Source organism: Amphiura filiformis, chromosome 14 (genome assembly GCF_039555335.1).
Source record: "Amphiura filiformis chromosome 14, Afil_fr2py, whole genome shotgun sequence".
NCBI lineage: Eukaryota > Metazoa > Echinodermata > Ophiuroidea > Amphilepidida > Amphiuridae > Amphiura > Amphiura filiformis.
Window position 1 is genome coordinate 29,515,356 of NC_092641.1, and position 22,493 is coordinate 29,537,848.

The window sequence follows — 22,493 nt, forward strand, 5'->3', positions numbered from 1 at the left end:
GTGGGACCTGGAGCACATCATACATATCAAATTGCCGGTGAATATGACGAATATCCTTCTGATGTCAAATAATTTAGATTTTTTTGTAATTCGCGATATAATACAAATTTTATGGCAAATTATTAAAATTTGATAGGCCTATTATTTGGTATTTGACAGTCCTCGAAGTAAACTTATAATGATATGCTCTTAATGTGTATGAAATGCCGACCGTCAATTGCCGCGGCAAAATATGCCCTTTCATATTGAAGATATGACAATTTCACCCAAAAAACATACATTTTTTGTGTGTGTTTTGAACATGTTGAAGAATCTTCAATACGGATGGTCAAAATGTTCATATGATGGACGGCTTTTCATCCCAGCTTCATACACTTCAAGTACATATCATTTACTTATAAAGTTTACTTCAACTTGAAGGACTGCTAAATTTCAAAAAGATCAATTTTTAATTATTTTCCATTAAATGTGTATTATATCGCGAATTTTATAAAATTATTTGAGATCTGAAGGACATTCCACGTTTTCAAATTGCAATTTGATGTGTCTGATGTGCTCTCAGATCCCACAAAAAATACGTGAAAACGTCTCTATCAGGGCCCTTAAAGCAACGGTAGAATTCAACGTACGCGACACATTTTTTTCCTAGTAGGTCCTACTGCCGGTTAATAGGTTTTAACACAACATTTGTAGGGCGGAGTACAAAGAATCGTCACCATTCTATGAATGAAAGTGCATTCAATCGTGTTAAAGTCATACTTGTGAAGAAAATAAAATAGATCCATCAAAGGAACTGTTTGCATAATCGACCTTGTAAGCCCATTCAAATAATTTTCTCTTATTTTATAAAAACCAGGAGAGCATGAAATGTCATTCATTCATCCTTGCGACGTGCTTATAATATGCACTATATGCTACGTTTAGATATATATATATATTTTTACGGTCCTTGATGATACAAAACTTCCTATTCCCTTATGATAACATTCTTCTCGTGCAAATAAAAATAATATTTTTCTAAATCGTAAGGAAGCATTCGACTCCTGATTCAACACGTGATTTGATAACCTGCAAATTGTGGCCGTTGATCGGGTAAGTGTTGCATTTTTGTAAAAAAACATTCAGTGTTTATAGTGAATATAATGAGTTTTGAGTACATCATGGTGTATGATAGTAGGCCCTATTAGTAAGATAGTAAAATGTAAACCTGTATTTTAGATAGAGTATCTCGAGCTAGTCAAGATGTGTGAAACTTTGAGGCGCACATTTCTTCAATAGGCCTATTTTGACATTGACAAGTTGACATCAAATGTTATATTCTATATTGTTTGGCAATAAGGCCTATGTAATGACATTAGTTTCCCGTCGACCGCCCGCATCACCTTTTCAATTTGACCAAAACTTTCATTATTTTCATAAAATTTTCAATTATCTGAAACTGAGATGGAAATAATCAAAATTGAAGGTCTCAAAATTTCTGACATGCCCTGCTGATCATAATCAGCAGTTTCTCTTAGTTGTAGGGGTAGAGGATGTGGTAAATTATGCAAATTTAAGGATTACCCCATCATGTTTGTAATGATTACAAAAATTGCAAAATTCATTTTTTTTTCTCAATCTGTTGCAAAATGTCTGTAATGATGATCTGAGCATTAATACCTGTTTTGAGATGGCCTTTCATCAACAATATTGGTAATAGCCATGTAAATGAAAGTTTTGACAATAATGACATTTTCCAAAATAATAAATAATAAAATCATGACCTCATATTTCACTGAAAAAAATGTGACGGGAAACTAATCATTTCATTTCATTAGCCTAATGTATTTTGCCAATAGTAGGCCTACGTCCAACGTTGTATTTTTATGCTTTTGATCACAAAGATCGAACATTTTATTCTGCTTGAATTCTGCACCCTTCGCAAGGGTGCAGAATTCGGTAGAACTTTGAAAGTTGACAACAATATTTTGCTTACATGTTTGCAAAAAAAAAAACATTTCATAATAACAATAAAACAACATTTTTAAAATGTTGTAGTGTGTTTTCATATAAAATGTGATAAACACGTTTGTTTGTTTTTTTTTTTTTAAAGACATGATGAAAAATTGAAGAAACAAAATGTTAGCAAGAGTACCCAGAAGTGCATACGGGATTTTGGATTCCTCTCTGCTGTGCCGTGGGTTTCCAAAATCCTTGTCATATATTGAGCCTATAGTTATTTATAGTAGGCTTATGTTAAGGTTATTAATTATTTTAAACTGTTGTGATTTGGTAGTTCACAGCATCTTACAAATGGCAGTGAGCTTTGGCAAAAACTGCATTGCTCAATTCATAGCGAGCGTGTAGAAGAATTAAAATATCACAGATATACTTTAATAGGTACTGCGGTTCTTGAGTTACGTTGTAAAGAGGGCTGAAACAACAACAATTTTGTAAAACGTATATAACTCATTAACAACAATAAATTAAGCAAGTTTGCAAAGTATACGATTTGTAGAATGAACTTTTGCAAAACATCAAGGTATTAATTTTCAATAATATATTGATCTAGATAATGAAAATCGATTTTTAGGTTGCTTCGACCAACAATACCTCGTCTACCCTTAAACACCGGACCCATCACAAGTGGTTTGTTTGTTAGTGACCCTACAGACTTTTTATTCGACGTAAAATATTTGATGTAACATATCTACGTTATTTAATCTATTCCTATTCTATTTCCAGTAATGTTTAAGTTCTAACGGATGTTTGATGACGTAAAATCGATAATATATTTCTACCAGATATTATACGTAACACATTGTCGATTTTACGTCATCAAACATGCGTTATAACTTTTACATTACTGGAAATAGAATGGGATTGGATTAAATAACGTAGATATGTTACATCAAATATTATACGTCGAATGCCCGGAGTCTGTAGCGAGCCTACTGTCAACCTTTGTTTCCAATGGACATTTTATTGTGAAATTTCAAAAAATTCCACATAGTTATTTAATTATCTTTGTAATCACTCAGAAAGCATTTTGTGTGAATTTTACATCCGGACTAGGTGCTATTAAATTTTTAGGAGCCTTTTTATTTAACACGTAAAGTCTATGGGGGTGACGATTAGAAATGGACGGCAATATCTAAAAGAACAAAAAAAATTCCTATACCTTAAGGGAAGGGGTATGAACGTTTGGCCAGTATTTATTGTGGGACATTAGAGCACATCAGACATATCGAATTGCATTCTGAATACGAAGAATGTCTTTCTGATATCAAATAATTTTGATTTTTGAAATTCGCAATGTAATACACATTTTATGGCAAATCATTAAAAATTGATATTTTTGATATTTAACAGTACTTGAAGTAAACTTTATAAATCTGATGATTTATACTTAACGTGTATGTAGGTGGGATGAACAGCCGACGATCAATTGAACATTTTGACCTTTCGTATTGAAGATATGGATTTTTTCCCCAAAACACCCAAAAAAATTAGGTCTTTTGGGGAAAATAATCCATATCTTCAATATCAAAAGTCAAAATTTTCAATTGATCGTCGATCTTTCCTCCCACCTACATACACTTTAAGAATATATCATTAGATTTATAAAGTTTACTTCGAGGACTGTTATAAATCAAAAATTTGAAAAATATCAAATTTTTATGTCATAAAACTTGTATTATATCGTGATTTTCAAAAATGGAAAATTATTTGATATCAGAAAGACATGCTTCGTATTCAGAATGCAATTCGATACGTCTGAGGTGCTCTCATGTCCCATAAAAAATACTGTCGAAACGCTCAAAACGCTCATTCCAGATCCCGTAAGGGATCTAATATGAGCGTTTATTGGGTTTCGACAGTATTTTTTGTGGGACCTGAGAGCACCCCAGACCTATCGAATTGCATTCTGAATACGAAGCATGTCTTTCTGATATCAAATAATTTTCATTTTTGAAAATCACAATATAATACAAATTTTATGACAAATTATAAAAATTTGATATTTTTCAAATTTTGATATAATACAGTCCTCGAAGTAAATTATATAAATCTAATGATAGATTCTTAAAGTGTATGTAGCAGGGAGGAAAGCCGACGGTCAATTGAAAATTTTGACCTTTCATATTGAAGATATGGATTTTTTCCCAAAAAGACCTAATTTTTTTTGGTGTTTTGGGAAAAAAATCCATATCTTCAATACCAAAGGTCAAAATTTTCAATTGATCGTCGGCTTTTCATCCCACCTAAATACACTTTAAGTATAAATCATCAGATTTATAAAGTTTACTTCAAGTACTGTTAAATATCAAAAATATCAATTTTAATGATTTGCCATAAAATGTGTATTAAATTGCGAATTTCAAAAATCAAAATTATTTGATATCAGAATGACATTCTTCGTATTCAGAATGCAATTCGATAGGTCTGATGTGCTCTCATGTCCCACAATAAATACTGTCCAAACGTTCATACCCCAGCCCTTAATGGTTATGGAACAAAGGTGTGTCAGACTTGTACTCCAGTCATATACTTATAATTATATTGAAATAGCGGATTGTAAATATTGTCTGGCTTGTTTCTTTCTTTACCTTTTTTCTGGATGTTAATGATTTCTGAACACAAATATTAAACGGGGGAAACACGCAAAAAACGGCCGTCAGATGCAGAAAGCAATGCGTACGCTACTGGAAAAAAAAACTTGGATTTAAGGCCTAATTCGCGTGACGTTGTTTGTTGCTTTATACAAAATGTTTGAGAACTTTTCTGTGGTCATAGTACGAAATTTAAACTGGAAACAACTTATTCTAGAGTTGTTTTACTGAAACGTCTTTGCAGGTTATAGTGTAAGACGCGTATTGTTTATTATGTTGAAACTAATGATCGTTTTAATAAAAGTATTGAATTGTACAAGTTTACTGCAATTTTAATGGAATTATGTGCTAATAGTAACGATGTTACGTGCTCAAATAATATAGGGCCTATAAAGGCTTGTTTTTAGAGTGTTAGAGTATAGCAGCAATAGGTTTGCATTGCATAGCCAATTTACTTTTTACATTATCAATGTTTTCAACATTATTTTATCAATGTTTTCAACATTATTTTATCAATGTTTTCAAGATTTTACTTTTTCGATTTAAATTATCAATGTTTTCAACATTTTTTTCCCTAAATTACACACAGCTCACAATCAAAGATGGCCGGCGCGGGCACCACGTGTTTTATGGTGCTGGTTTGTCTCTTTTTTCCTATACTGCAGTTGACAAATGGGCAGCAAACTGACATAAGTAAGTTGATTATGTTTAAGGGACCGTTCAGAAACACTTGTAAATGGGGGGGCTGGTGCAAAAAAGGGGGGGGGGGTGAATATGTTTATCCCTCTAAAGGGGGCCTTTAAAAATACCTTTTTAATTTTTCTCGTAGAACACGAGTTTACACTATTTTCTATGGGGTTAATGTTTATTTTCCATGGTCAAAAAGGGGGCCCTGAAAATAACTCTATATAGGTCCATAAGGGTCCCTAATTATTGTTTTATTATTAACACTCGTCGTCATGCATCATCGTCATCACCGTTATTATCATCATCAACATCAACATCGTCGCCGTCTCGGCGTCATTATGGTCATTATAGCGCATTATTGAGATGCGATGCATAAATGTGGGTAATGCGGTCAGATATTTTCCCATTTTTCAAGTGCATTGGTGAATGTGGAACCACAAGATATGCTTCAAATTGTCCCCTTTTCAGGTTACTTAATTCATGTGTAAACAAGTTTTTATAATCATCCAAAAAGATATCTAACTTTTGTTGTTGTTGTTATTTTTGTATATTTTTGTTTGTTTTTTCACTCTACTGTTTAACCTACCTCTATTGTAAGCAGTTAATTTGTGAGGTGATAATAATTATGGTTTTTTTGTTATAATAAAACAACATTTTTAGGCAACTACTCCGCTCAAGTGCATTCGCAATTATAATACCGATATCGCTAATTCTATACCGTTCTATTTCCATACAGTTGATCATTTCATTATGCTAATTGATGGAACTTCCTACCAAGCGTCAACGGGACAGATATACGTGCAACCAATGGCGGCTGATCTCAATTTCACTACGGCAGACGGGAATACAAGTGATTGTTTCGCATCTTCCACTTTCGTGTTTGCCGACCCTAATTCCTATGTTTACCTGACTAATTGTGACATGTCAAAAGTGTATAGAATGAATCCGCGCGATAGTAGCTACACTATTGAGACCGTTATCGACACCGGGGGCATTCCACAGACATATACATGTAAGTTTACGTAAATCATATATTGTGTAAACATTTCCATAAAGGGCATATCTATTGCAAAAACAAGTTTAACTCAATTCGAAGAGAATAATTATTACATACAAGTTGACACTCGTTGCAATTTTTTTATTCGTATTTCTCCTGAAAAAAGAAAAATTGTGTTAGTAAAATGCCGCCTCGTACACAAATGTACAGTCTTTCCCCGTTCGAAGCAAAATTGATTTCCATGGCAAGAGACTGGTGACGTTACAGTAAATGAAAAGCCATGTTACATACACATGAGCCCTGGATATGAGCTCTTTTGGCATTCAGTCATGTGTATAATATGTGACCTTGTACACGAGAAATCGGGATGGTTCGAACAAAAGGCCATTGAAATTGCTTATAAATACAATAGAGGTTATCCGTGTTCTATAAGCTGCATATCCTACCAGCGACTCCTATACCTTGTTTAGGACTTTCAAAAGAAGTACCTGCATGTGCACCCATGACTATTTCAAAATAGCCCGCCAAAGTCATGCAGGTAACTCCGAGGTCGTGCATTGAATTAGTTTGAATGAGGAATACTACGGGAACCAGTGCCTTTTGTTAGAAGTCACGCATGAGTAAAGTGGATAACCTCTATATGGATATAATGTACATCACGCTCAAATTCTAAGTTACATGGTAAAACTGGTATAAAATATTTTTATTGTTTAGTCCAAATATTTGTCAACAACTTGATATACATATGAACTGTATTATCACAATTTACCAATATATAAAAAAGAAGCGCATGATTTTATCCATATGTTTAAAAAACATTAAATTTGTAACACTTGGTTTGACTTTTTTCTGAGAACAACAACAGTATACGTTCTGTGCATTAAGTGCGTTTCGAGTCCCTTCTCTCAAAGCAGGCACATCTCATTTCATGACATCAACTTTTTTCTAGGTCAAATCTGTCTCCTTCGAAGGAACTCACCGCTTAAGTTGGTTTTTGCGGAATTTCAATTTTAAACGTCTTCTTTTCTCAAAAAAGGAGTCATTTTCATTGTCCTCATAATATTAGCTTGCCAATGATATGTTGTCCGAGCAATATATATGACCTTTAAGGTAAGCAACTATTTTAAACTGGTGCGATTTGGTAGTTCACTTCATCTTGCGAAAGTTAGTGAGCTTTGGCAACAACTGCATTGATCATTTTATAGCATTAAGTTCAGTTCAGTTCAGTTCAGTTTTATTTAGTGAAAATGATGAGGATGCCACTGAACGCAGAGCGTGCTGTTGTTGTATATTAAAAATATATGATAAACAAAATTATAGAAATATAATACATACACTGGTATAATGTGTGGCTTGTGGGTTAGGAATTTTGAAGGGTTCACACCTATTACAGAAGATCCTTTGAAAGCAGATTTTTATTTTTTTTACCGAATGATCAGTTTCCTATAAATTTGCTCAACCGATCATTTCCCCCAATTTTCTTCCCTACTCACTAAAAATATCCGCGTCTGACAAAAGTGTAAAGGGTGTGTGTGGGGTGTGTGTGTCTTGGGGGGAGGGTGGAGGTTGCTGTGTCATGTTGTTCTCATTGTTAAAATATTTTTAATGTTTATTACTAATCTAATCCTGTATATGCATACTTCACTCTTATACAGCCGATGGAGGTATCGCTCATGACTTCTTCACAGACAAATTATATTTCGGTGGAAACCGAGCTGATGCCTACGAAATTTACACAAGCTCCGGGGATGGAACTGGTGTCGCCAGTTTTATTTCTAAAACTGGAACAAATGTCAAAGTCACCGATATGGCTTTCTTTCTAGATGTAGATGGGGGATCCACACGGTAAGTTAAAAGCGCCTTGGAGTCAATTCATACCATATCAAGGAGGCCACTCACCTGACCCCATCAGATTTATTTTATATTTTACTCATTATGTTGTACATGACAGAGGACAAATATATTCACTTTGGCTACAATTATGGTACCTGAAAAAATAGGAGAAATAAAACAGCATATTATGATCATTTCTATTGAAGATTTTGTATAAAGAGGAGACATATCGTACGGGTGAAAAGGAAATCTAATGATAAAAAAAGCAGAGGATTGGAACTAAGGACTCTCATTTGGCAATGTATTTAAGGTTAGAAAAATAAACTTTGAATTTTGATCCATGCACTTTCCAACGGTGGTCAAAAGTTAGATAAAAATGTATCCAAATTTCTTTTGTCATTTTAGGTACAAGGATATTATCTACTTCCTGATCGTGTGAAATTTGAAGCATATACGACATTCCGTTTTTGAGTTATGGGACAAAAACAAAATTTAGATGAAGTATTTTTGTTATCGGCTCATACAATCCTGGCGAAAAATGTTGCCACACCAGAGCGTTAATTGGCCAACATCCTCCCCGCTCCTCTATTGCAATGTTGACTTTGACAAAATCGTCATCATTTCTACATTACAGTTTCCCAACATTTAAAATTGGGGATGGGGAAGGGTAGAGATTAAGCTGAATGTACATTTGCAACTATTATACAAAGATAATGCGGAACTATTACATACTTAGCTCCGAGTGCTTTTAACACCAGCACGCGCTGATGAGGCACGAATAAACTCCAATATTGTCTGGATGAGATGCTAAAAAAATCCATCTGAAATTACATTTTCGTTTATATCTTTAGAACGGAATGTCCAATTCAAATGAAATTTTCAAACATTGTTACTCTGTTTATAATTATACACTATTATAATGAAAATAACCTTTTTTTCAAATCATTTTCACACGGATCGTCAAAATATGTAAAAAGACCATTGTACTCATAAATATTCAATATTTGTCTAAAACCTCCTGATCACAGCTACCACGTGACTCTAATCGCGATATAAAAATATACTCGTAATTAGCATTTTAAGATTAAAATTCGCCTATCGTTGTTTTGATACAGTTATCTTTACTACGTCGAAGATATGGATGGCGTGTTTAACATTGTGCGCTGCACCGGCCCCAGCGCTGGCAGTTGTACTAATATCGTGAGTGATTCTCAGTCAGCATTTGGGCTAGATATCGTATTTATAACCATTGATGGTTAGTGTTAAAACTTTCTTTGATGACTTTGACCATATTTTTTTTATTTTGTTCAAATATGTTTAGAAAAAAAAAAAAACCTTTCGAAAATGTGTTATGTAGAATATCTGGTAGAAATGTATCATTGGTTTTCCGTCATCAAACATTCGATAGAACTTAACATTACTGGTAAGAGGATGGGATATGCTACATAGAATATTTTATGTCGAACGAATTCTCTGTAGCGAACTTAATCGAAAAAGATAATCCAATAGCAATAGCCATCTATAACGGTCCTATAGGCCTGATCCAAAGATGCAGGTAGCAGGATCGGAGTAAGCGCCCATTACGTATATATGTCCCATAGGACTGTAAAAAGTCTGTAGGGTCCTTAACATGCGAGTTGAACCGAGGGTGTGATATATGATTTCTTATTATTTACCTATGTTTCCCTTCAGAATACTCAAAAAATCATTCACATTTTCCAATATTTTAAAATGTATGTTATACCACGCTTTTGTGCTTTCACTGCTTAAAAGGCATCGGTAACACTGACTGGATATGGGTTCAAATGAGGTTTTCTTGTGAGGTCAAACAGAAGTGTATTACCCTATACCATTAATTCTTACCCGTCCTTATGTTTTATCCCATGCATCAACAGCGGATTCCAATGGGACAAGGATCTTCTTTACAGACTACAGATCGAATATAGGAAGTATCAATATTGATGGCACTGATCCACAAACTATTGGCACCGTGAGACAACAAGCGAAGAAACCGACTCGTGTACAGGTGTACTTTAAAAATGTGTACTTCACCACGACCAATCTCCAGGCTAATAAAGCGAAAGACCTGTACCGCATACCAAAAAACGGAAGTGCAGCGAGCGATGACCCGGAATTAGTTGGCGTCGAAGATTTTCAGTTCCCGAACAGTTTGTTTATATTCCAATGTAAGGATTCTGTGTTTGTGTGTGTCTGTGGCCTTCCAAAAAGGTAAAAACCATCTGTTTACTTGGGAGGACACTGTATTTTTTACCACGGGGCAAATAGCAAATATATATTGAATCATTCTGATTAAAAAGTTACGTAAGCAGATACTGAATTTTTACTTTAAAGGGCATGTGTATATATTATCTTGGGACTTCCCACGGTGACGGGTTGTCCGGATGAGTGACGGGGATTAGCAGCCATTACGTTTTGTTACCTGGAGAGATTTGATCATGCCTCACCTCCTTTTCCAACCAAATCGACGGTAATAACTCTTGAAGTGAGGGATAAACATTTAACCACAAATTGCCTCAGGCAAAACTCACATTCTGGGAACCAAATACCACACTAGGTTATTTTTATCATGTTTGTGTAACTCGTGGACTCATGTGTGCCATATACTGCCTCTAGCTATATATAATGACAGCTAATGACACCCTGGTGATGTGGTTAACTCATTGACAGATACCAACCTCATGTAGGGAAACGTATGGCTGCATTAGAGTCTACTTTTAAACACCCTCTCGCCCAATTGGCCTATTTTTATTTTACTGTCACCAGGATCCACGGAATCCCCAGTATCACGGAAAACACCCCTTTATGGGCCTTCTTACGTAATGATTTTGGTATTGAGACTGAACAAATTACACTGAAATTGCAGAGTAACGCTGAAAAATTATACAATAGATAGCACCACTGGTATAGCATTACGAAGAGTTCTCTTGGTGTCAGATTACTGACTATAATCAGTGGCGGTGCCTGGATTTTTTTTTCAGGGAGGGATCATAGTGGTTGGTCTCTCACCAAAAGACCCATAGTTTGGAACAGCTGTCCCATCCCCGAATTAATTTGTCTCGTGCTCTCTCCGTCTTGACTTTCCCTAGTCCTCACCTTCTTAAACTTTTGTTTGCGATGTTTGGTACACCGTTACCAATGATACTTTGTTTTAAAATATTTTTAGAGAAGAAAATTCAGCTATTGAAATTTTGGACTAACATTGTGACTTTTCTACGGATTCAATTTCCATTGAAATTTGTGAGACAAAATCGTTATTTTACCGAACTGTAATTCACAAGTCATATTTGCTATAGGATCTACAATTTCTTATTTTACTTAATATTTCTATCTGATCTCACAATTAGCAACCCGATCTTAGCAAAAAGTAAAAAATGACTAGATCAACAGGTGTCATTTTAGTTAGAGGCAGTATATGAAGAGCTTTGTTGCAAAACCCCTTATATCCAATTAAGCAATTCTGAGAACATATCAAAAAACTTCAAAAAATTACAGATACAAGGGGGTTTTCAACAAAAGCAGTTTTTGGCGGGATGCTCATCCTACCCAAGCATCCCTCCAAAAACTGCTTTTGTTGCAAACCCCCACATATCAGTACTTTTTTGATGTTTTCTCAAAAATGCACAATTGGATGTAAGGGATTTTGCAAGAAAGCTCTTCATTTGACACAAATGCATTTGACACAAATGGGTCAATGAGTTTCATAAACATGACATTGTGTGGTATGTAGTTCACAGGAAGTGAGTTTTGCCTGAGGCAATTTGTGGTCAAAAGTTGATCCTTCACTGCAAAAGTTACTACCGTCGAGTTGGTTGAAAAAGGAGGTGAGACATGATCAATTCTGTCCAAGCAGTGAAACCTAATGTATGTTTAGAGATCACGATTATAAAATGACCCATAACGTGGTTGAAATGACTATATTTATGGGTCCCAATTAGAAATTCACCCCAGAATATGTGTCGAAAATGGTTATATTTGGGGTCATTTAAATTTTGGCCATATTAGGGCTCAATTTATTATAATGCAAAACAACAGAACATTGCCCCGACCGTGATTGCCTTAACCACGAGTAGGGTTAAATAAAACTGACCCCGTAAAAAAGTTAATATTTTGACCACGTCATTTTAAGTGTGTACTTTTATGTCCATTGCCGCTGGAGCAAGCGCCAAGTCTTGATGATAAGTCGAGATGATAAGTAACATTTGCAAAGCTACATTTTGCAGGACGACCTTATTGAATTTGGACAACCAGTTCAAAGATAAACAGGTAAAAGGAAATACTTCCTTTGTTTGGCTATATCTCAAAGTCAACATTTCCAACTTCTGAATGATTTTGCTTGATCATATCACAATCATCATCCTGAAGTGGTGGGTAGGTGTTCGTTTAATTTGAGCGTAGATACTTTTTAATTGGCTAATTAAACTAGTGTGCCCTTTGCCTCCCTTTAGCCCCACCTTGTATAAATGGAGTGATGATTTCAGAAGCAATGGACGGTGAATATCTAATCAAGTGGTCCGCCGCTGATACCTGTTGGTGTGATGAATACCTAGTAACGCTTCAAAACGCCAATAGCTCCATGCAGCTACCATGGCAAGATGCAAACAATGTCACTGTTAACGCCGCATTCCCTCCATGGGAATCAGCGTTTGTTGAAGGAAGAATCTTTCCACGTGATGGCCAGGAAGCGGTTTATTACTCAGACTATGCTACAATAATGGGTACGCCCTTCCCTCCAGGTGAGCACTGCTGACAAAAAATCAGTAACAGCAAGAGTAGTCTAAAAGAAAGGCAATCTGACATTTAAGGTTGGTCTGAACCCTGGAATTATGGAAACTTTCGGGCCTCATAAATGCTAAATTGTTGGTCTAACGTATATAAAAGTATACATATTTAGAATGGCAAAAACTTGATAAGTTCATCTGTGAGGCCAAATTTGGGCCAAAATGCTCATTTTTGGCCCAAAATCCCCAAAACACTGTGTTAAAAACTAGATAAAAATATCTGGGAGCCGATTTTTAATTTTTTTTTTTAATTTTTAAAATTTGGGCGAAAATCGGGCTTTTCAATGATTTTTTTGAAAATTCAGCATTTTTTGACCATTTTTGGTGCAAATTTCGAAAGTTGGTCGAAATTCCAAAAATATAAATAAGCGTTTTGAGTTAGTCATACGGTAAAAAAGCACTTGCAGCGAGAACAATTAACGCGGTTAAATACGGATACAGTCACCAATTATTACCATAATATTTCTAACCACGGTTGATGAACATTCAGTACAACACACCTCTCGTTCTTTTTGGGGTGAGACACGGACTTCTTAAAATAAAAAGAGAAATATTAATACTGGCCCTCTTTCAACCTCACAATTATTTGCTGATAGAAAATGACTTAACAGGGGTGTGAAATCTCCTTGTTTAATTAGCTGAATTCCTCTTTTGTTTTTGAAAATTTCTTTGAGGCACAATTTTAGCTTTTTAATTTTCAGCCCATTTTGATCATATTTCAGTGCTTTTCCTCTTTTTTGAACAAAGTTCCTCTTTTTTCCAATAGAGGTCACTCACACCCCTGTCTTAATTTCTCACCTACAGATCTGATATTTTTCTATAATTATGCGTCGCTTATTTATTGTTATACAATAATGATTATCAATGAATTTATCAATATTTTATGATTTAGTCTATATTTATTCGTAGCCAAACTATGCATATAAAACGCAGGGCATCTACTTACTTATTCATAAGCCTCGTTTAAATACATGATCATAACAAAAGCGCTGCTCACTATAATTGAAGGCCGAATTAAAGACTAGTTTGCGTATGACGTCCTGTCAACCAGACCAAAAATGCCATACTGCGCAGGTCAGCAACCAATCATGGCGCGCCTTTTTCATGATGTGAGACGCAAACTAGTCTTTTTAATCCGGTCTTTAATTATAGCGTTCTGGCTGTTATGTTGCACGTATTTGTAGCAGAAGAGCCATGAATTTTCCATGCAATGCCTTGGGTATATTGCCTCTTTCTAAAATATTTGTTGAGTTTGTAGGTAAACTGGGCTAGTTATATTGCAAGGTTTTTAAATTACAATATGTAAATAAATTTCCCAAAGAGCTATATATCCAGTATTGGTGGCCTTTTTTTTAAAGCACATTGTAATAGACCAAAATGGGCTCGGTTCTCACTTTTTATTCCTACATCGTTTGACTAGTATAACTGGTATTTTGGGCCGGCGATCTTTACAAGTTAGATATGAAAGTTACTAATTTTGCTGTGAAAAATCGGACGGGAAGGGCAATTTGTGATGAGAAAGTTATGCAGTTTCACAACTTATCCCAAGAATAATCTAATTCCTGGATTTCTTAGATGCCACACCAGGTGTAACCTTAGTTGTTTTGAGCAATATAAGTCGTCTATTATATGTTTACATTTTAGCTTTGCCAATGATATTTTCATTGTGTTTTATACCGAGGTTTAGATTTGGAACACGTCTGTTTTTGCAGAGATTCCTCAGATATTTGTTATGATAATTCACTGGCATGACTGTGGTATTAGTAACTTTCGGTAGTTGTTATATTCTAAACCTCTTCAATGCATAACAACCCACTATAACATCAAGTTATAAACCAAATTGGTCAAAAGACATGTATCGAATTTCTGATAATATCTCGTAATACTTTAAAAAAATAATTATACAATATATTTACAATTTGATTCGTAATGTATTAAACCTGTGCTCTGCTCTTTCCATTTTTCAGCCGGACCTTGTATATCTGGAGTAAACGCGTCAGTGGTATCGGCAGGTGAATACCTAATAGAGGTGGATGTGAATCTATTTTGTGGACGTGGACCTTTTGAATACCAAATAACACTTAATCAAAGCTCAGATGACTCCTTGCCGATAACACTACCATGGCAGAATGCAAGCAGTGTGACTATTAAAGCAGTAGGCCCATCACCATTCGACCACGTGTATGTTGCAGTAAGGAATTTCCCGCGTGATGGCCAGGAGCAATATAGCACATCGGTTAATGTGTCTATCCCTGCAGGTAAGTGCCTGCCAAAGACATTATACTAAAGATTACCGACTCAAAATACAGACTGCAAAATAATTAAGATACCAGCAAACACAAAACGTTTTCGATATCATTCGCAAAAGGTTATAAAAGGTTGTCAGAAAACGTTTAAATGTCGGGTTATATAAAGGGTATATTAAGCGTATAAAACGTTTTCATAACCTTAAAAAACATTTGTTGATAATCTAGTGCTCAGCAAACAAAAAATGTTTTACCGAAAACGTTTAAATGTCGGGTTATATAAAGGGTATAAAACGTTTTGGTAACATTCCAAAAACATTCTTGAAAACTTGATACAAAACATTTCACGACTTTTATATAACCCGACATTTAAATGTTATTAAAAGGTTTTGAAAAAAACATTTTAAGAACATTTCTGTGTTTGCTGGGTTCAAACATTTTAACATAATGTTATTTAAGTATTGACAAAATATTTGGCAAAAATGTTTGCAAAAATAGTTTACAATAACATTTTTGAAAACATTTAAAAATATTGTTGTAGTGTGTTTTTATACAAAACGTTCTAAAACGTTATCATGACCTTTATATAACCCGACATTTTAATGTTATTAAAACGTTTTTACCTAAACCAAAAGCCAAAATATAACTTATTTAAAACGTTTTTAAAACCTTTTTGTGTTTGCTAAGATACCAGTTATTTACAACCCTGTATATCCTCAACAAAAACATATATTAAATGTTATCATTTAGAGCCTGCAGCCAATAGGTGGATCTTTTATCTTGGATTTGAGACCTCATTCATTGAGGTCCACTATATCCTCAACAACAACATATATTAAAGATTACCGATTCAAAACACAGACAGCAGAAGAATTAAGATACCAGTTATTTACAACCCTGTATATCCTCAACAAAAACATATATTAAATGTAATCATTTAGAGCTTGCAGCCAATAGGTGGATCTTTTATCTTGAATTTGAGACCTCATTCATTGAAATCGATCAGACATAAAGACAACGACTCAGAATCCCAAGGAAGATGCATTTTGCGCCTTTGGATTCCTTTTTTATTGATTTGTATACAATGCTTTCTCGAACCGGAGAACAAACGCCATTCTTTCTATTAATTGGACCATTAAAATGCAACTTTTTACTTCGTTCCTTCCTTGGGTTTTCGACATCGGTTCTTTAGTTCTCAACTGATTTCAACAAATTACCTCTTAAATCAAAGTTAAAGCCCACAGCTAAAGGGTACACATATAATGGCTGCTGGTTGAATGTCATACGGGTCATACTGGTCCCTTAATTCGTTTGCTGTCTGGCACAGAATCTTTGCATGATAAAGCGATAAAGGATGGGATAGGAACCATACCGCAACACTTTGAAAGACCACTGTGGGAAGATGTACGTCATCTGATCATGCGGATACTACTTACATGATAATATTACCATGCCAGTGTGCTTCGGTTATATTTATAAATGCGCTTTTATAAATACGAACGTGACCAATGGGCACCAATTACCAAAATACCAAGATCAGCAAATCCTCATGTATTACCTATAGCTTTGCTCCAAAGCCAACCTATTTTCCATCCAATTGAAAGAAAAAATTAAAAACCATGCCATATGCCCTCTGACACTAATAGTAAAGACCAACCGCTCGCCTGGCGGCTCGGTGAGTGGACTTTCACGGTTGGTGGGTTTTGTAGACCAATATCTCAGGTAGACAGTGATCTTTACTTCATAATGGTCCTACTGCATAGTAAGGGAGGTTGATTTTCAACTTTTTTTTGATATTTGATTTGAAACAAATGGAGATATCTGTGACTTGACATAACATTAACTACCATGCAAAGAAAAAAATTCTACCATCAAGCACTTTTTGAGGAAATCCATTTTAATTTTTTTAAATAAGCCTGTCGAATTCGGCAGCTTTGCACCACATTTACTATAGGAAGTTTGTATATTAAGTTAAATTCCTACGTTTTTGCAACTTTTTTGTGGTATCAATATTTTACATGTGAAAAATGTTTCATTCCATTGATGTGAAAAATAACCATTATGTATCAGATGCCAGAAAATCATTTTCAAATATTATTTCACCCCTTATCATACCTGGGATTGCTATATTTTTGTAGTTTTCAACCCCAAAATATGCCACTTTCTTGCTCATTATGTTTAACTTAAAAATTGTTTTGATGTTATCCATCATGTCCATACAAGACATAGGAGTCATTCTAATATCAACAATAACATATTATATAGTTCTCAATTTCAATGACCCCACATCATTTTAACTTCTGCTTAGATTCCAAGGTCATCATAATGTTGAGTGTAAGATCCCTTAGCCTAAGAAGGTCTCATCTGACGACTCATGGTTTTGGCTATGATGTGATTCTGCCTTGCTTTAAGACCATACACAGTGTGGGCAGCTTCAGATGTCAGCTTCACAGCTCTTTCAACACTTTGGGAATGTAAAGGCAGGTCAGGCAGCTCTACCTTGGAACCATTCAGCAATGCTTCTTGAAGCACCTGGTAAGGAATGTTTTGTCAGAGCTGATCACAGATCCTACTTTGAGACAGGCTGATAAGCATGATAAGTTCCGACCAATGGGTGGCTTCAGTATTAATTGGTGTGATCTTCTTTAAGCGCTTCTTTGCTGGCTCTTCACTTCTGATAGACATGACTTTCTTGAGTGCAGTTTCTTCACCATGGAGTACAGTACATTCTCAGGAAGCAATGCAAATGCATTGTACTTGAGGGTCCTGAAAGCGATAGATTGGATCTCTTCAGACTGCAGCTTGATCCTCTGGATCATGTTGAAAATGTACAGCTGCTGGTTATGGAACTTGCTGTCCCTTTTCATCTCAAACCAACTTGCTGCATACACTTCAACAATGAACTTGATAGCATGGTGAAGCCTTTCTTGCAATTCTGCAGGACAAGAACCTCTGGTCCACAGACACATCAGTCTTATTGCTAATGTCAACCAACATGACCAACGTGCATGATTCAATGGTCCTATCTTCCAGGCTGCAAATCTTGGGCTGATCTTTCCATGAGAAATGCCATGATTATGAACATAGGCCTACTCTATAGCCTCTGGTCACTACTGAGATCATCCAGTGACTCTTCATCAAATTCCATCTAATCAAGGGGGCCGTTCACCTGTGGCATATCCTGATGATCAGTTTCACACAATTTTCCTAGGGGGCCAGTGAAAGCGGATGGACTTTTAGTAGGGCTACTGCCATCAAGGTGCTTGCTCTGAAAGGAATCTCATTCTCATTAGTATTATCCTATTTTTCCTAAAAACAAACTACCCTCAACATCTTCACATCCCATGATCCTGCTTGTATTACTGACGGCTTTTCATTTGACCTCTGTACCGTTCCTAAAATTGACATAGGCCTAAATGGCAATTTAAGACAATTGATGGTGACGTCATCATAATCATTAGATTTTGGTACTTACTGATGATATTGTGCCATCAATAGAGAAAAGAAACAGTTGCCTTCAATGTAAAAATAGACTGATACCAAATAATGAGCTGGGCTATGTTTATAATTCCTATAATATAAGTAGGGCCTACTTATAAATCAGCCCATAATCTCCCATAGTATAACACTGTGCAAGGTTGCCGAATTCGACAGGTTTATTTTCCAAACTATATTTGGATTTCCTCAAAAATTACAGTAATTTCCACAAAAATGACTTGTTGCAATGGTGTTTCTACATGCATTCACAGATATCTCCACTTGTTTCAGACCCCAGTTCCAAAATCAACCTCCCTTGCATAGTGGTCCTACTTATTAAATTGTTGGTGACTTTGTAGCTTGCCTTTAGTGAAGTTTGCCTTCGGCAAGCTCTGTATACATGTACTGCTGGGAGTGGTATTATTTTTTTACAGAATGGTCTAAACCAGGCAGGGATTGGCCTATATACATTTTCTTTACTAATACTAGTCACTTGATTGGGTTTATTTTACTTGAGATCACTGGATCTTCTAAGGTACTGCGAGGGCTCTGATCAAGAGCTAGTATTACCCAATATACAGAAAAGGATAGGAACTCTGTAGATGAATATCATCAACTTAAAGTATTATTATATTATAAACATATTTTGCTCTTCCGAATTTGAATTATGTTGTCAAAAACAACATTCTGAAAATACTTGACGACGGAAAAAATATTCAACGACGGAAACGTTTGCAATATAATCACAAAGTTGAACAAAATAGGCAATTTTGCTGCACAGCAGTCTCATGTTGTTCCGCCTTTGCATTCAAATGTATAGGAAGACCACTCGCTAGGTAGAAGAACACTGCGAGACTTACTGTCTATAAGCTGTTATGGCAGCGCGGAGGTGGCCACGTGCGAATTTATAAAAGCGCATTTATAAATATAGCCGAAGTACACTGATTACGGAGGCTGACTGACATCGCCACTGAAGGTTTAGGGGAAAATAAAATTCTAAAGAAACTGTTTTATATCGGACTGAACGTAGATCTAAATCTAATTCTGTTTACTCCTACAGGTAATGGTACTGGTACAGATTTTGGTATGCCTCTTCGCTTTGTTATGCGTGAAGTCTGGTTTGGTGGATTCCTGGCTGAAATGAAGGTCCATATCAATGAGACTACTACTTCATGGATGATCAATATCGATTTCCGTAGACAAGTCTTCAGTTTCAGCGTAAGGATAATTGAAGACATGAACGCAAGAAGACCGTAACTCCACTTGGCCCCCAACATGTATAGACTAAAGTTACGTATAGTTGCTAAGGGTTTTATAATGTTTAATGCATGGTTCAGGGTGAAAACATCATGGAAGGTTGTGAAAGTTTTGTTTGTTTCCCTGAACATGAATAAAACATTACCCAAGTATACGAAACTATACGCAACTTGTACATGTTGAGGGGCCAAGTGGACTTACGATCTTCTTGCGCTCAGGTCTTCAATTGTGATGTCAGATGTGATCAAGCAAAATCAGTTGGAAGTCAGAAATATTGATTTGGAAATATAGCCAAACAAAGGAAGCCTTTTTATTTTGTTTCCTATTGTTTTGGAAACAGTACTACTCTCATGTCTTTTGATTTGATTGTCCAAATTCAATGGGAATTTTCTGCAAAATATAGCTTTGCAAATGCTGTTAGAAACTGAACATTGAATATGGAGTATGTCAGACTTCAGAATGAGTTTGCTTGATCACACCACAATAATTTGTTGGTATAGCGAGTGGGAATAACAAGCTTCTGCCTGCACAAAACTGTCTGGGAAAAAAATCTAAAATGTTTGGGACAAAAAAATTTGTATAAACTTTAAATTGTGACCTTTTACAAAAATATTTTTAAAGTTCCTTAACTTCCACGATTCTTGCATTTCTGCTATATAATAAATAAGAAGCACGTTCATCTTCCACTCAATGTTTCATTTCAGGTCTTTAAGGGTAGTCCGTGTTAGACTGCTGCCCTCATTCGTCAATCTTCTGGATTGACGACTGAGAAAACTACATGGGAAAAAAAGTGGCGGACTTTTGCAACCAGATTCTGGTTGCACATGAATATAAAGCATGTTGCAAACTTTCACTGAGAATGCGCAGTTGTGTCCAAGACCGAGTTTATTGTTTTTAGAACTTCAGAACGTGATCTTGTCACAACGGCGCAGCACACGACGCGGTACACGGGCGCCGCTAGTCAGTCGCGCATGGCGCATTAACCAAAGTCGCAAGCATGGGTCCGCCACAATTAGAACTGTAAGATAATCAGTCGTCACTACGAAGCGTAACACAGTACGTGCGCAGTGTAGACGGCTGGTGGAATAAGTGTAAGTACGTGTTACAAAATATGGCTCAGTAGTTCTAGGGTTAGTAGTCGTGGAAGTTAATAAAATCTAATGATATGTGCTCAAAGTGTATGTAGCTGGGATAGAAGCCCGACCATCAATTGAAAATCTTGACCATTCATATAGAAGACATACATACTTTTTTCCAAAAAGACCTATTAATTTTGGGATGTTTTGGGGGGAAAATCTATATCTTCAATACGAAAAGTCAAAATGTTCATATGGGGGACGGCTTTTCATCCCAGCTACATACACTTTAAGTACATATAATTAGATTTATACAATTGACTTCGCGGACTGTTAATTTGTATTATATCGCGAATTTCCAAAAATCTGAATTATTTGATATCAGTAGGCCATTCCTCGTATTCAAAATGCAATTCTATATGTCTGAATGCTGTGCCCTCAGGCCCCACAAAAATACGTGATAAAGTCGCTATCGGAGCCCCTAAAAATATTATATTATATTTTTTTTATACCTTTGACCTTTGGGGGAGGGGAATATGAGACCAGTTTTGATGAAATCCTGACATTTTTAAAATTTGATCTCTGCTTATGAAATATTTGTCAAAATAATGACTTATATTCGACTTTGTAACCGCTGATCCAAGTACCGCGCAGGAGAACAATTTGAATATTGCTTTCTGTTTTATTCATAGCGGCGATGAGAGGAACAACCGAGCCGTATCGATGCACAGTGGCTATATCACACAATCCAAATTTCGAGAAAATGAGGTTTTAAGTAGGATCGTTAAAAAAATCATCATAACTCTACAAAAGAAGCAGACTTCCTTAATTCCTTGTCTGTGCATAACGTTATGGCGTCCCTCTTCTCAACATGTAAAGAATATATATATATATATATATATATATATATATAGAAGAATTTGGTTTTGGATATCAGTTTATACCGATTTTATTGAAAGACGCAACGACATTTTTCTACATGTTATGTTAAAACTGTAATGTTTCGATTTTCTACCCTTTCCACTCCATTAGATTGAGGGATGTGAGGCGGAAGTCACGGAGCGTGTGAATGGAGAGATTCGTAGACCTAAGGGTGGGAGGGGCACCATGTATGTGCTCACACCTTCAGGGGATGACGAGATTCTCGAAGCTGGTGACGTTCTTCATTTGACTATGGTCGGCAAAGTATGGCATCGATATCGTCCAAGGGAGAACTTTATAATTGGAGCAGAAATGGTTGCTGTTACCATAAGTTAATTTATAGAATACCCCGCTCAAGGTGCCTAACCCTAACCCTTACATAACCATAACCCTAACCCTAACCCGGTGTGTTGGGAGGTGAGATGGGTATTCTATAGCTATGCCGTTAATTTAAAGTGGGTCGAACCTAAAGAATAATGCTAGTCAAGTTAGCTCAATAGGTAAAGCTCTGGACTTGAGTGCTTCAGGGTACAAGTCCGAGCCCCCGTAGCATTATCATTTTGTTGTCGTGGAACTGACTATTGAACTAACTTGAAATTCCCCTGGAC

General features: G+C 35.8%; 1 protein-coding gene across 1 annotated transcript; it reads left to right on the plus strand.

The window, feature by feature from the left end:
• Positions 1–939: 939 nt before the first annotated feature.
• Positions 940–22,258, plus strand: LOC140169918 (uncharacterized). Its single transcript, XM_072193237.1, has 10 exons — positions 940–1,092; positions 5,182–5,285; positions 6,016–6,291; positions 7,932–8,121; positions 9,225–9,364; positions 10,005–10,295; positions 12,576–12,863; positions 14,876–15,166; positions 19,692–19,849; positions 21,997–22,258. Exons 2-10 carry the CDS (start codon positions 5,195–5,197, stop codon positions 22,219–22,221), a joined length of 1,950 nt encoding a protein of 649 aa, XP_072049338.1. The 5' UTR covers positions 940–1,092; positions 5,182–5,194; the 3' UTR covers positions 22,222–22,258.
• Positions 22,259–22,493: the final 235 nt, after the last annotated feature.

What these genes read in the sequence shown, in the direction of transcription:
- LOC140169918 (XM_072193237.1), top strand. Translation starts at nt 5,195, where the DNA reads ATGGCCGGCGCGGGCACCACGTGTTTTATGGTGCTGGTTTGTCTCTTT. An exon ending in TAATGTGTCTATCCCTGCAG is followed by an intron (nt 15,167 to 19,691) that starts GTAAGTGCCTGC and finishes TTACTCCTACAG; the next exon opens with GTAATGGTACTGGTACAGAT. An exon ending in GACAAGTCTTCAGTTTCAGC is followed by an intron (nt 19,850 to 21,996) that starts GTAAGGATAATT and finishes CCACTCCATTAG; the next exon opens with ATTGAGGGATGTGAGGCGGA.